At 45.0% G+C, this 14269-nt stretch overlaps 3 protein-coding genes and 4 non-coding genes across 7 annotated transcripts in view; all 7 read left to right on the top strand.

The window, feature by feature from the left end:
* cratb (carnitine O-acetyltransferase b) overlaps positions 1–2391 on the top strand; it is a 13099-nt gene extending 10708 nt beyond the window's left edge. The window contains exon 15 of the mRNA XM_030347455.1: positions 1347–2391. Within this exon, the coding sequence (XP_030203315.1) occupies positions 1347–1565 (219 nt within the window). The 3' untranslated portion in view covers positions 1566–2391. The remainder of the gene's footprint in view (positions 1–1346) is intronic.
* A 356-nt stretch (positions 2392–2747) lies between these two features.
* ppt2b (palmitoyl-protein thioesterase 2b) lies at positions 2748–10042 on the top strand. Its single transcript, XM_030347456.1, has 8 exons — positions 2748–3226; positions 3973–4126; positions 4606–4701; positions 5238–5345; positions 5757–5840; positions 6336–6420; positions 7202–7256; positions 7980–10042. The coding sequence occupies exons 1-8, from the start codon at positions 3047–3049 to the stop codon at positions 8121–8123; spliced, it is 906 nt and encodes a 301-aa protein (XP_030203316.1). The 5' UTR covers positions 2748–3046; the 3' UTR covers positions 8124–10042.
* Positions 10043–10128: 86 nt separating this feature from the next.
* Positions 10129–14146, top strand: rps5 (ribosomal protein S5). Its single transcript, XM_030347465.1, has 6 exons — positions 10129–10232; positions 10900–11009; positions 11613–11822; positions 12538–12666; positions 13300–13398; positions 14035–14146. Coding segments are annotated over exons 1-6 (618 nt in total). The 5' UTR covers positions 10129–10231; the 3' UTR covers positions 14104–14146.
* Positions 11072–11207, top strand: LOC115536414 (small nucleolar RNA SNORA3/SNORA45 family). The gene has a single exon (XR_003974698.1). It is a non-coding gene; the product is annotated as a small nucleolar RNA SNORA3/SNORA45 family (small nucleolar RNA).
* LOC115536412 (small nucleolar RNA SNORA3/SNORA45 family) lies at positions 12086–12221 on the top strand. Its single transcript, XR_003974696.1, has one exon. It is a non-coding gene; the product is annotated as a small nucleolar RNA SNORA3/SNORA45 family (small nucleolar RNA).
* LOC115536415 (small nucleolar RNA SNORA3/SNORA45 family) lies at positions 13081–13216 on the top strand. Its single transcript, XR_003974699.1, has one exon. It is a non-coding gene; the product is annotated as a small nucleolar RNA SNORA3/SNORA45 family (small nucleolar RNA).
* On the top strand, positions 13756–13891 carry LOC115536413 (small nucleolar RNA SNORA3/SNORA45 family). The gene has a single exon (XR_003974697.1). It is a non-coding gene; the product is annotated as a small nucleolar RNA SNORA3/SNORA45 family (small nucleolar RNA).
* Positions 14147–14269: the final 123 nt, after the last annotated feature.

The raw sequence follows: 14269 nt of genomic DNA on the forward strand, positions 1-14269 counted from the left end.
AAAGAGTGCAAGTCATGATCACGGTGAGAGTCTCCTCTCTCCAGATAGGAGGTCTCGTCTCTAATCTCCATCGGGGACGTACCCCGTCATGTTGGACCTCTTATCCCAGCGTAACGCTATCTGCCTCCCTGAGCTCCTCAGATGATTAACCGGGTCTGCGATGGGGTAAACAGTGCTGTGGTGGTGGGCGAGGCGTAACGCCGTCTTCTTCATTGTGCGGACATCATTTACATACAGAAAGCTTTGGGTGGCTGCTCTTGTGAGATAAAAGCGTTTCAAGGCCGTGTCAAAACACAAGTGTTACACAAGCACACACTCGTGGTATGAGGAATTTCTATGCCAGTTGTTTGTTTGTTTAGTATTAGTTTAATATTGCTTTAATCGCCGCTTTGTGGTTGGAAGGATCATAATGTGTTCCGGTAATATAACAATACTGAAATTAAAATGAGAACAGGTCTATTATCAACTGTATTAGATTGGAATGGAAAATGTTATTGTGACACAACGTTAAACATGATTAATTATGGAGTAAACATTTTAAAAAGACACCGCACATGTTTATGAGAGCTAGTTGGAACGAACCGTGGAGGAATGTGTCGGGGCCGTGTTTGAATGTGTTCAAATATGAGCGTTGGACCTCAGCCAATGGGAGCGCTTGCCAGCCGTCTGTCAGGCTGTATAGATGGGGGGGGGGGGGGGACATGGTGGTGTGTGATTGGTTGAAACTGTGTCAACCAGAAAGTTGGATCAGCTGTGAAGGAAGTTCATGGCGTTGACGTAAAATAGGTAAATACCATCACAGTTTTCTGGAAACGATAAGAGAAGGGGGATAATATGATTTTTAAGAAGTAGATTAGCATGTCGTGTCATTCATAGTGCTGTTCACAACACTTTCAAACTCTGAACATTTACGCGACCAAAACTTAGCTCGTGGCTACGAATCCTAAGCTAGTCTGTTCCTGTCTGCAGGAACATTCAAACCCAAACTGCAGCATCTAATACCACCAGCTTTGACGTCCACAATCTCCCACAACCTCCTACTCCTTCTCCCCCTGCTCCTCCTGCTCTCCTCCTCATCCTCCTGCTCTTCCTTCTCCTGCTCTTCACCCTCCTGCTCATGCTCTGACTCCTCCATCTCCTCCTGCTCCTCGTCCTTCTCCGGTTCTCCTTCTGCTCCTTCATATCCTCCTCCTCCTCCTGCTCCTTCTCCTCTTCCTGCTCCTCCCACCCCTAGTGGGCATCCAAGCCAAAAGTGGGGAACCAGCCATTGGATCCCTTGACCCTGCCCCTGACCCCAGCTGTCTCCCTCTCCTCCCCCCCCCCCCCCCCCCCCCCCCCCCTCCCAGGTGCCCTCCAACACGGACAGCGTGATGTGCTTCGGGCCGCTGGTCCCCGACGGCTACGCGGTCTGCTACAACCCCCAGGCCGACCACGTGCACTTCTCCGTCACCGCCTTCAACTGCTGCGAGGAGACGGACGCAGAGACGCTGGCCCGCAGCCTCAAGCACACGCTGGGCCAGCTGCAGGAGCTGCTGCAGCCGCCCAGTGCCACCGCCGCCGCCTAGCGGGGGACGAGGGAGACTTCGGGAAAATTAGATCGGGATTTTTGATCAGTTCGTGTTTTTTTTGTCTTTTGGAGAACGTCTTTGCATATCGGAGGCCTTCGCGAGGCTAGTTTAGCTTGAGATGATTCCTAATGCTACTCTGGCTATTGGTACGCTAGCTAGTGCTATGCTACCTAATGCTACGGTCGCTAATGATATGTCAGCTAATGCTAAGGTTGCTAATGCTGTGGTAGCTAATGCGACGTACGTTAATGATATGTTAGCTAATGCTACGGTCGCTAAGGATACAGTCGCTAAGGATGTTTTAGCTGGTGCTATGTTAGCTGATACTATGATAGCAAGCGAATACTACATGAGCTAGGGATACATGCTAGTCGATGCTATGTTAGGTAATTTTAGCTGATGCTTGCTAATGGTACAATGCTAGTGGGGGCTTCACTAGCTTATGCTAAGCTTATCAATTTTTTATGATGAAAGATCATTTTTGTAAGTACTGTTCGTAATGTACTCCTATTGAGCAATGCTGCAAAAAAAGTATTTTCCTTTCACTAGTTGTATTCCTTTACTCTATCACAAAATAAATTGTGATAGAGAATACTGTAGTATTTTGTAAACGTATCTCTGTTTGAGATAGCTTCTTAGACTGTTATGTTTCTAAGCCAATGTTTAACTGAAGCCAAGACAGTTTAATGAGGTTTAAGAATAAAAACAATGTGTTGGCTGAAAGTATCATTGGTTGCACTGCTTTTTAAAGTTACTTTGATTATCAACGGAATGAGAACATTTGTCCAAAAGGACAACCCATTAAAGTTTGTTTGTTGTTTGATTGGCTTGTTGTATTTTTACTCTCTGACATTGATTGATTATGTAAAACATAATTTCTCATTTAAAAGTAAAGCTGTATATTTCAGGGTGGATAATAATAAAATAAAATGTGTAAGATATGAATTCATTAGATATAATTACCTTTTAAATGATCATCAAATTAATACAAAATCAATTACAATGGATGGATATAAATATGAGTCACATTCATGTTTTTTAGAAAAATGTATATATATTTATACACACATTACATATGTATGCATGCATAACTGACCGACTCGCCTCCCTCCCTCCCAGAGCAATAATCCCTCCCAGAGGGCCGACGGTAGAAACCGGAAGTACGTCACACAATGTCCAGTCCAGTGTGATTGAAACCGGAATAAACAAAGGGCAGCCGAGCTCAGCTGCTCGCTGTTTTTATAGTCCCAGGTTTCAGGTCGAGGATTGGCTTCGCTCCACCGCGTCGCTGTTTTAAAAAGGGAAACGGACTGGTTTATAATCTGATGTTTCCCTGATGGTCGTTATGATGGCACTGGGACGGTAGTCGGACAACATTGCCCGCCACAACCAATTTTTATCTCGGTAGTCGATTGTTTTTAATATTGATTTGAATTTGAACTTATTTAATTGAATTGTTTTTAAGTGCATGTCAGAGTATGAAAGGGGGGCACTCAACTCCACCAACCCGGAGCATGAGCCGGGGATCCGGGCTGCTCTGGGGGGTGATCGGAGTGTGCCTGTGGGCAGCGGCAGTGGGATTCAAACCGGTCATCATCGTCCATGGATTGTTCGACAGCTCCGGTGATTTTTTAACTTTGAGTCGTTTTATCAACGAGGTAAGACACGAACAGAACCCGCCCCTTGTGTGTGTTTGTTCTCAAATAGAAACACAACTATCCGCCGAACCCCCTGCAAGAAGGTGGCCATTGGGGGTCTGAAGAGATGCATGGTGTTTTATTGGATGTTACATCATTTTTGTGTTTATTGAGATCCAGGAGACCACGGGCGTTCTGATGAGTGGTTATTTAACAGGTTGTCTCGAGGGCTGTCTCTTGAGGATGTGATCACGGAAAGCTGTGGGCTGCATGCTCGGAATGGCAGTTTAGCACGTCATGTTCTTTCTGTCTTTCCTCCACCAAAGTGGTTCATAATTGTGTTATAAACACGCCTTGTGCTCGTATAAATTCTGAACGAATGCATGAGTATGGTCCGAAACGCAGCAACAACATTTAAAGGTTGCCCTTTTATGTTTTATATTTTTTAACTGGGACACGATACTGTTGCTGTTGGACTTTGAGCTTTTCGTCTTCACCAAAATGCTTATTGCTTACACAAGGCAACAACAACAAATCAATTAGTCGCCATCGCACCGACCTGCCCTACATTTATAAATTTAGACATTTATATGCATGTGATAATTGCTGTGTACTGTCTCAGGGCTGTACCTTATGATGTACTGTACCTAAGGGCTGTTCCTCATAATGTACCTCACGCTGTCTCAGGGCTGTACCTCATGGTGTACCTCATGATGTACCTCACGATGTTCCTCACGCTGTGTGTGTGTGTTTGTGTGTGTGTGCAGTCTCACCCCGGGACCAATGTGTCGGTCATCGACCTGTTCGACCGGAGCTCCAGCCTGCAGCCGATGTGGAAGCAGGTGGAGGGCTTCAAGGCGGCCATTTACCCCATCATGCAGAACGCCGAAGACGGGGTCAACTTCATCTGCTACTCCCAGGGTGGGTGTCTCACTGTCTGTGTCTTTGTGTCTGTCCCCTTAGTTGTGCTCGATCTGTCTTTCTCTTGCTCTCTGTTTCTGTTTTGTGGCTCTTTCTCGCTCTGTCTGTCTGTCGGTCTGTCTGTCTGCTTGTCTGTCTGTTTGTCTCTCTCTCCAGCTCTTTCTCTCGGTTTGTCTCTATGTCTGTGTGTCTCTCTAGAGAAAGACGGTAATTGACAGACTGGTTCATTAAAGACATTAAAGACACAAGCGTTGATCGATCGTAACACTTTCCTCCTTTACGCATTTCCCAATCATCCCCAACACCATGTTACCACTGTGTTAAATCTCCCATTACGACGTCGTCCCTCGATCGACCCCCAATAAAGTCCCACCAATCTTCATAACCATCAGTGTGAACGTACTGCCCATCTCCGAGACAGACGGCTTACCTGCTTATCCCTCCCCCCTCTTTGTCTCACCCCGATGATGTCATCACAGGGGGACTGATCTGCAGGGGCATCCTGGCCACCCTGCCGGACCACAACGTGCACACCTTCATCTCCCTGTCCTCCCCCCAGGCCGGCCAGTACGGGGGTGAGTTCACCTCCCATCACCCTGTGTTCGACTCCCAGGCTAAAGGTTCTGGGATCGATTCTCCGATGTCTGCAGTCTGTTCAGGACTGTAGGCTTCTAAGAGCAAGATGACCCCTGACCCCTCTCTGCCCCTAATCTGCTCAAAGGATGAGAGAGAGAGAGAGAGAGAGAGAGAGAGAGAGAGAGAGAGAGAGAGAGAGAGAGAGAGAGAGAGAGAGAGAGAGAGAGAGAGAGAGAGAGAGAGAGAGAGAGAGAGAGAGAGAGAGAGAGAGAGAGAGAGAGAGAGAGAGAGAGAGTATATAATTGATTTCCGCTGACTGGAAGCAGACATCCAAAACGATCATGCTAATGGCTGAAGATAAAGGAAAGTGAAATACAAAGTCATTACAAATGTTCGCACTACATATGGTTTAGTAAGACAGCCTCACAATCCCAGAGCTTTACAGTTAAACCATGGACTATAAATAATGCATAAATCAAGCCTGGGGCCTTATTGGTTTCCTGTGCTCACTTCCTGTTCTCGGTCTTCCTCCCAGACACGGACTACCTGAAGTATCTGTTCCCCCAGTTCATGAAGTCCAACCTCTTCCATCTCTGCTACACCTCGGTGGGCCAGCGTATCTCCATCTGCAACTACTGGAACGGTAGGACACACACACACACACACACACACACACACACACACACACACACACACACACACACACACACACACACACACACACACACACACACACACACACACACACACACACACACACACACACACACACACTAATCCTAACCCTAGAGCAAGATGACCTCTGATCCCTACTGGCTCCTTACACACATGGATCTGATCCCATCGTATGTCGTTTGGGGTTAGAGCTTCTGCTAAATGACGAAGTAGTAAATAGTAATAGTAGTAAATATTTATACTTTTCTATAATTTCACAGTATATTGTAGTAGCGGCAAAAGTAGGGTTTTAGGCTGCGTCTGTGGTGATTCGTCCCATGTCTAACCCAACACCTCAACCCACCATCTCTATTCTAACGTGTGTGTGTTCCCCTTTCAGACCCCCACCACAGGGACATGTATGTGAACAGCAGTGACTACCTGGCGTTGCTGAACAGCGAGAGAGAGAACCCCAAATCAGCAGGTCAGCCCGCCTTCACGGTCAAAGATCCTTGCTACCAACCTACGCACATCTGCATTTACATTTTGGGCATTTAGCTGATTTTATTCAAAGCGACTTACAATCAGTACATTCATCATCAGAGGAAAGCGGAACAACAATATATCTCTGTCGGTACAGTAAGGATGTTCATAGACCCAACTGCCAAGCGCTAACAATTGTTAGGATAACCCATTCCCCATATACAACAGAGATAGCTGGGATAAGATGCTACACAACTAAGTCCTATGACTAAATACAACAACAACAAGTGCGTACATTAAGTGCCAGGTCGTAAAACATACATTAAGTAGGAGTGGGGGGGACGGGGGGTCTATGCATAGTCTAGGTGAACTCTGAACACGTGAGTTCACGTCTGCATCGAGACGAGGGCCTGTGTTACCCACAATGCACCAGGGCTCCACTCTGTATGTTATCAGGTGTTTACATTGTGCTCTGTTTACCGTCTCCCCTCTGCAGAATGGAAGACTAACTTCCTGAAGATTAAGAAGTTGGTGTTGGTTGGAGGGCCCGATGATGGGGTGATCACGCCCTGGCAATCCAGGTGAGTCTGCACCTCTCTGTGAGTGTGACCCCCCCCCCCCCCTCTCGCGGTCGATGGGTCTGCATCAACACCGCCATCACCGTCGAAACCCTGCAGAAACATTCACGAGGAAGGGGAAGTAGATGTGATGTGCGGGCAGGTTTAATGCTTAAGGTTATCGAACACAGCACTGATGATTGAACAGGTTCTTTAATTCTATGATATACTGCAGAATAACGAATAAGAAATGTTACAAAGGTTAGTAATAAAGGCACAGTAACTCTGTCAGTGGGTCTGTTTTCGGTGGAACAGTCAGTGTGTAAGGTATCATGCTATGCCTGGGGGGCACACTGGAATTACAAACCAAACCTGTGTTGTATGAGCAAATAATGCACCCCGTCTGTAACTAAAGTCATTAATTATTCAAACAATGAGTCAATGGGAAAAGCCAAGAGCACTTGAAGTATTCATTTTATAACGATCTGAAACCTGTTGACAAAGCAGACATTCAATGTTTGGAATAACAACGACAGTAAGAGTCTGTGCTGGATGACCTCGTTTCTAAGAAGAGAGTCCAGAGATTGCCCTAGGAATTAAAAAAACAAACTACATTTTGTAATTTGACAGAGGCGTCTAGCTGCTCACATGACCAACACCCGCATGAAAAACCCCTCTTTCCTTCCAAACGTTTTCCATCAAGGTTTTCTGTGTTATCCGGGTAATAGATTTCCAGTGTGTAACTGATAAAACGGTGCCCTAAATAGACGCATACGCTCACATGACGTGTCTCTCTCGATTTCAGTCAGTTCGGTTTCTATGACGACAACGAGACTGTTGTGGAAATACAACACCAGGAAGTAAGCAGCATTCTTTTCCAAAATATTTGTTTGAAGAGTTTTGGCTTGTGTTGTGCATTCAAATTGCCCTTTTTTTTAAATTTATTCAAAAGTGTTGAAATCCATACAAATACACCCAGGAGCCCCGTTGTCCTAGTGGTCACTGAGGGAATAACGTTGATACACAGCCAACCACAAACGTTTGGTTTTAAAGGTCTCGGTAACTGATACTCAGCTTGGGGAACCCCTTGAGTTCTTGCAAATAGGAAAGTTGTGTATTATTATGACATGTACATTAGTGTAAGTATTGCAACATGTTTATTTGTATAAATAGCACAGCTTGTTTATAAGTGTAAATATAACAACATGTTTATGAGTATAAATATCACAACATGTTTATGAGTATAAATATCACACCCCGTTTATGAGTATAAATATCACACCCTGTTTATGAGTATAAATATCACACCCTGTTTATGAGTATAAATATCACAACATGTTTATGAGTATAAATATCACAACATGAACATTAATATAAATATTATAACATGTATATATGTAATATATTAATATTACAACATGAATATGACAACATTTATATTGGTGGGAATATTACAACATGAATATCACATCTTGAATATTACAACCTTAAAACGTATATATTAGTGCATTACAACATTTCTTCCTAAACTGAGGCCTACCGGTACCGGCCCTGACCTGTCCTCTCTTCTCTCCCCCCTCCAGGTGTTCCTGCGGGACTCGTTCGGGTTGAAGACCCTGGGGGCGCGCGGAGACCTGGTGATCTGCTCCATGGCCGGGGTGCAGCACGTCTGGTGGCACTCCAACGAGACCGTCTACCAGACCTGCATCGACAAGTGGCTGCAGTAGACCTCCGCCTGGGACCACACACATATACACACACACACACACACACACACACACACACACACACACACGCATACATGCATACATGCATGCATACATACATACACACACACATACATACATACATACATACATACATACATACATACATACATACATACATACATACATACATACATACATACATACATAAATACATACACTATACACAGAAGCTATGCTCATTATCCCCTGCCAGGGGAAAGAGTTTTAAATATTTATATGAATTAGTTCTCTTTTACATGTGGTGTGTGTGTGTGTGTCATTGCCTGTGTGTTTACGTGTGCTTGGCCAGCGACCGCAACAACACAACAACACAACTGTGCCTAACTGACATTTTGAGATTCTGTCTCCATGACAACCCGCAATGCCCACCCACCTCGTCGCCGTGGCGATTGTTTTTATGTGTTTTTATTTTCCTATCCAGTTGAAGCAGACTCCCTGTGTTTTGTTTTTTTTAGCCTGCAAACATTTTGAAGAAAAGTGTTTTTAAAATACTATTTTCGTGGTCAAAACGTGTCTCCGATAGTAATTCTGCCTCATGCGTTCAAGTCGTGCTTGTGTAGTTCCTCTGCAGTAGAACCATGCCTTAAAGTAGGATCTCCCTCCCCCTCGGGTCGTAGTCACCCAGCGGGCATCTTGAGTTGAATGATTTAAGGTCCCATGTTATGCCACCAGGAGTGAGTGTGATTAGCCGTTAGAAGCCGTTTTGAAAATCTGCCTCTTCCGACATCACATGTGGGCGTGTCCACCTAGATGTATGAAGGATAGATGAGCAACGTTTGCTACAGTCCACTGGGTAGGCTGGTAGACTGATCTATCCAGCACACATCTAGGTGGACACGCCCTCTTGTGATGTCACTGAAAAACAGGAAGAGGTCGATTTTCAAACGGCTTGTAATGGCTAATGACACTCACACCTGGGGGTGGGATATGGGACCTTTTAATGCTCAGTTCCCTTCACACAGCTAGTGTCTGGAACCAAGATGGTTGCCAGGTGAATGAGGCCCGTGAACCACATCAGTCTGATGACCAACGCCCAAGTGCTAAGACTCACTGCCTTTATCGAAGACGGGGGCCGTACAGGAAATGGAAGTTGCGTGACGGCTGGGGTCAAGGGTCAAAGGAGTGTAAAAGGAAGTGGTTGTGTTAGTTTACCTCTGCCCTGTCATACTCGTTAACCTCCCCCGCTGTGACGTTTAGAAATCTCAGGCGTTTTATTACATGTTTCGTCAGTCCGTCTGTCCGTTTTAGGTTTTTTTTGGATCAAAAATTCTGAATGTTAATTGCTCTCGGTTGTATTATAGTTGTTTTTTTTGTTTATTTCACAGTTACAAAGGTTTAACTTTCAAATGAGGGAAATGTGCTCGCCTCCAACGACTTTGTGTTGTACCCGAGGATGATTATTAAATGACGTAGATTTATGAGGGAAGTTTTAAATATTATGGATAATATCGATATTGTGTTTTTTGAGACTGCAGTATTATCATGTGTATGTATTTTTACATTGTTATGTACTAGGTTTTATGTATGCTTGTACTGTTAAACTGAAGTGTATTCATGGAGAATTATTGGATATATGCTTTTAAATTATATGTCCGAACAGGTAATACAGTCCTAACAATCTTACCGATGTAGAATATTTTTTTGGTTTTCACCACTAATTCCACATGATCCGCAGTATAAGAATAAGTAGCAGTTTGAGATCAGTATGAAAAGTGCTTAATTGCCTGAAAAGTTGCACATACATGGAATTATCAGATAGAATTGTCATATGTATCTTTATGCACAAACCTACCTGACATAAAGGTATTTCTTGTATAACGTGCCCAAATAATTAAGTGTCATTTTTTAATTATCCAATAAAAACGATTTTAAAAGTATTTTATTTTCATTATTCATTGTTAATAACGCAAATAAAATCACCAATTATGATTAGACAAAAAAGACTACAACTCCCTGTTTCCCGGCTGCCCCGGATGTAATCCATCGAGCCACCGGATATTGCCGCGCGTCGCAAGCAAAAGGCCCTTTTCCGTCTCTGAGAAGTGTGGTACAGAACGGCTGACACAAGTGAGTCTCAAAAATCAGAATTTCTACCCTTAAAACCTCACATAATGACTTTTAACGACCCACTTCGCGTACCTCTAACCCACTTGCATGCATCGTATGCGTGAATCCGCGTTCGATTTGTGTAATGCTCTTAATTTCGGGTGAAAATGTGTTTTCTGAATGCCACGGACCGGAGCGTTAGCATTAGCATGTGGCTATCCACCGTACATGTGTCCGCTGAGCCACGCGGGTAGCGGCTCACCTCCCGCATCTAGTCTCACCTTCACCGTCCCGTCGTACGTGGTTTTGCGGCTTTCTTGCCTAGTACGAACTGTCCGATTTAAACTTTGGAGTAAACCTCCATGAGACGTGTGAAGGGTTGTTCGCCTCTAAATGTTTAGCCTTGGAAGCTAACACGGCTAGACCACCGCGGGGCTCAGCTCAGGCCTTGGCCGGTGGTGTGGGGACGTCCGAGGGTTTCTAGTGGGGGATTTGTTAAAATTATGTTTGGGTTAATTTCTGTTGGTTTAGCTCTTGCATACGTTGGGCCGTTGCCGTTTGAAAGATGGATCTCGTATATTCATCTTTCTGGGTGGAGGCGTTGGAATGGCCGAACTAACTACTAGACGTGGTTTAATTTCCCAGGTCGAAACGTGCCTCGTATTTATATTGACCTGTTTCCCCCTAGTGACTACCGAGACGTGGGAGACCGCACCAGCCGTCGCTGAGTCTCCGGAGATCAAGCTTTTCGGGAAGTGGAGCACCGACGATGTGCAGATCAACGACATCTCTCTGCAGGTACGGTACGACTCGATCCCCGGCCGGTAGAACCCGGTGGGAGCCCCGGTAGATTGGGGAAAAGCGAGGCTAGAGTCACGCCTAGACACCTTCCCGTTGTCCTGGTGTGCTAGAGTGCTCGCAGATTGAACGTCTTTGTTTATTCATTGGCTGCAGTCTATAACAGTGACCCGGTCAATCACCAACTCAGACACATTACCTGTCAACTCAGCTGTCATGTACTTATCTCTGAATGTGGAGGTTCTTAGAATTTAGTTTTTCTTATCCATCCCCACTCTTGAGCCTAATTCACTGTTTGTACAGCTTTAAATAACAATGAAAAAATAAGCTTCATACCGTTGCTTATGAAGTCAGTCAGGACCGTACAATTGTACAAATCAAAATGCACAAACGATAGTCGAATCAAAAGTGAGCAATATTGCACATTATTTAAATTTTGCTTTTGTTTAAATGTCGATGTAGAAATAAACGTACTGTACAAATGCTGAATTTCCCTTTGGTGATTTAAACATTTTCATCTCGTCTGTGCTGTCCTCCGTGTTCGTATGTGTCTTGTGTGTACTTGTGTCACGTTGTTATAACTGTCGTGTGGCTCCTCTGCAGGATTACATTGCTGTGAAGGAGAAGTACGCCAAGTACCTGCCCCACTCCGGTGGTCGCTATGCCGCCAAGCGTTTCCGCAAGGCGCAGTGCCCCATCGTGGAGCGCCTCACCAACTCCATGATGATGCACGGCCGCAACAACGGCAAGAAGCTCATGACCTGCCGCATCGTCAAGCACGCCTTCGAGATCATCCACCTGCTCACCGGCGAGGTGAGAGGGGCCGCCTGAGGCGCTGACATGCTGTGGTTCACCAAACCAGGGTTTGGGTTAAAGGGCCGACTCGTTACTGGGTTTGGTAGCTTGGACTGTAAATTAATGGTGTGGGTCAGACTCAAAAGGGTCTAGACACTTAAGCCAAAATACTTTTCAGTTCGAACCCAGGTGTTGTAAGCTACCTGTTGGCATCCTTAAGAAAGATGCTCCCCGTCTCGCCTTACTAATGACATGAATCCACCTGTACCGCCTGTCCACTAAGCGAGGCTAGAGTCACGCCTAGACACCTTCCCGTTGTCCTGGTGTGCTAGAGTGCTCGCAGATTGAACGTCTTTGTTTATTCATTGGCTGCAGTCTATAACAGTGACCCAGTCAATCACCAACTCAGACACATTCCAAACATTTGATGAAAATCAGCATCGCCGGTGGTTTTATTTTAAGAACCTGTCGCAAAAGTTTTGATCTGTTCAAGACTTGATCAGGTGCATTCAAATATCCATACTGATGATACTATTGTAGTTATGTTTTCAATCCTAATCGGTAGAACTCTAATTCATTCCAAAGTGTGTAGTTTCCAGCCTCATATTTGTGTCATTCTAAGGGCATATCAACCTGGGTGTCATAAGTCCATCTTAATGTCATGGTGATGCAATACCATTCTTACAGTGTCTGTTCCTGCTCTGAACGCCTCTCCCCCCCCCCTCCCCTCCAGAACCCCCTGCAGGTGCTGGTGAACGCCATCATCAACAGTGGGCCCCGTGAGGACTCGACCCGTATCGGGCGTGCCGGTACCGTCAGGAGACAGGCTGTGGACGTGTCCCCACTCCGCAGGGTCAACCAGGTACACGTTTCATCACACGCATTTTCGTTTTTTGGATACCTTTCTTCTGTAGTGTTGCATACTTTTTCAGAGGACTTATGTTTAGTTCTTGTCAAAATGGTAGGATTTTGTTCCCTTTTTTTACTTTTATAAGAAACTGAATGGCTAACATGAAGTTGTTTTTTATAAAGGCTCTATGTGTCCGTATCTGGCGGTTTAGTTTAGGCCAGACTGTTTGTGTTGCCATCAGTAGTAAATCATGTCTTGGCCAGCTTTAAGGGTCCTTCAGCCCCTCATCACAGGAGGCAGGCTGGTTTCCATGGCCCTCAGATGCACTTCTGATTTGTATGATTTAATTGCAACTCTATCCCTCTTGGTGAAAAGGCCCATATGGTCCATTCTAGTGTACATGTTGACCCTACCGTCTGTCCGCTAAGCGAGGCTAGAGTCACGCCTAGTCACCTTCCCGTTGTCCTGGTGTGCTAGAGTGCTCGCAGATTGAACCTCTTTGTTTATTCATTGGCTGCAGTCTTTCACAGTGACCCAGTCAATCACCAACTCAGACACATTTGAAACTACCTTTCACCCTGCGAGCGTTTTGCTCCAAGCTGTGAGGCCGAGGTAAGGCTCTAACCCGGATGTCTTCTGTCTCAGGCGATCTGGCTGCTGTGCACAGGAGCGAGAGAGGCTGCGTTCAGGAACATCAAGACCATCGCTGAGTGCCTCGCTGATGAGCTCATCAACGCCGCCAAGGTGAGCTCGTTTTAAAAATGATGTAAAACCCATCAGACGTGTACGATGGCTGGATCACTGTATTTTGGTCGGATAGGTAGATTGAGAATCTTTAGTACCACTAAATGTATTTAAAAAGTAGTTAAATAAATTGAGTTGCCTCTAAATGTGGGAAGTCGACATTTTGTAGCTTGATGCACTTCAATACATTAAGTTGGCCGACCTGTGTACTCGTGGGCGCTTCACGCACGCCATAGTGGGTTGTGTCCCTTCCACGCAGTTTTCAGTTCAAACCCAGATGTTGTGGCATCCTTAAGAAAGATGCCCTCCGTCCCGTCTTATTAATGACATGAATCTAACTTTACCGTCTGTCCGCTAAGCGAGGCTAGAGTCACGCCTAGACACCTTCCCGTTGTCCTGGTGTGCTAGAGTGCTCGCAGATTGAACGTCTTTGTTTATTCATTGGCTGCAGTCTATAACAGTGACCCAGTCAATCACCAACTCAGACACATTTGAAACATTTGACAATGAAACCTGAAATCTGAATTTACCCTCGATTTATTTTAACCACCTGTCACAAGTTATTGTGTGATCCTGAACTTCTCACTGTTGTGCTCCTGGCTGTGTCTAATGGTTTGAATCTCTTCGCCTCTCCAGGGGTCTTCTAACTCCTACGCTATCAAGAAGAAGGACGAGCTGGAGAGAGTGGCCAAGTCTAACCGTTAAAACATGTTGGGTTTTTCAACTTAATAAACTTGAGGTTATGCTACTTCTGTGTTTGGGTTTTCATTGACTAAAGATTACGGACAGCAATTGTCTGAATACTTATTGTAAGTCGTTTTGGATAAAAGCATCTTCTTAATGTCGTTTATGTATAGAAATAACATAACAT

Source organism: Gadus morhua, chromosome 22, assembly GCF_902167405.1.
Source record: "Gadus morhua chromosome 22, gadMor3.0, whole genome shotgun sequence".
Classification (NCBI taxonomy): domain Eukaryota; kingdom Metazoa; phylum Chordata; class Actinopteri; order Gadiformes; family Gadidae; genus Gadus; species Gadus morhua.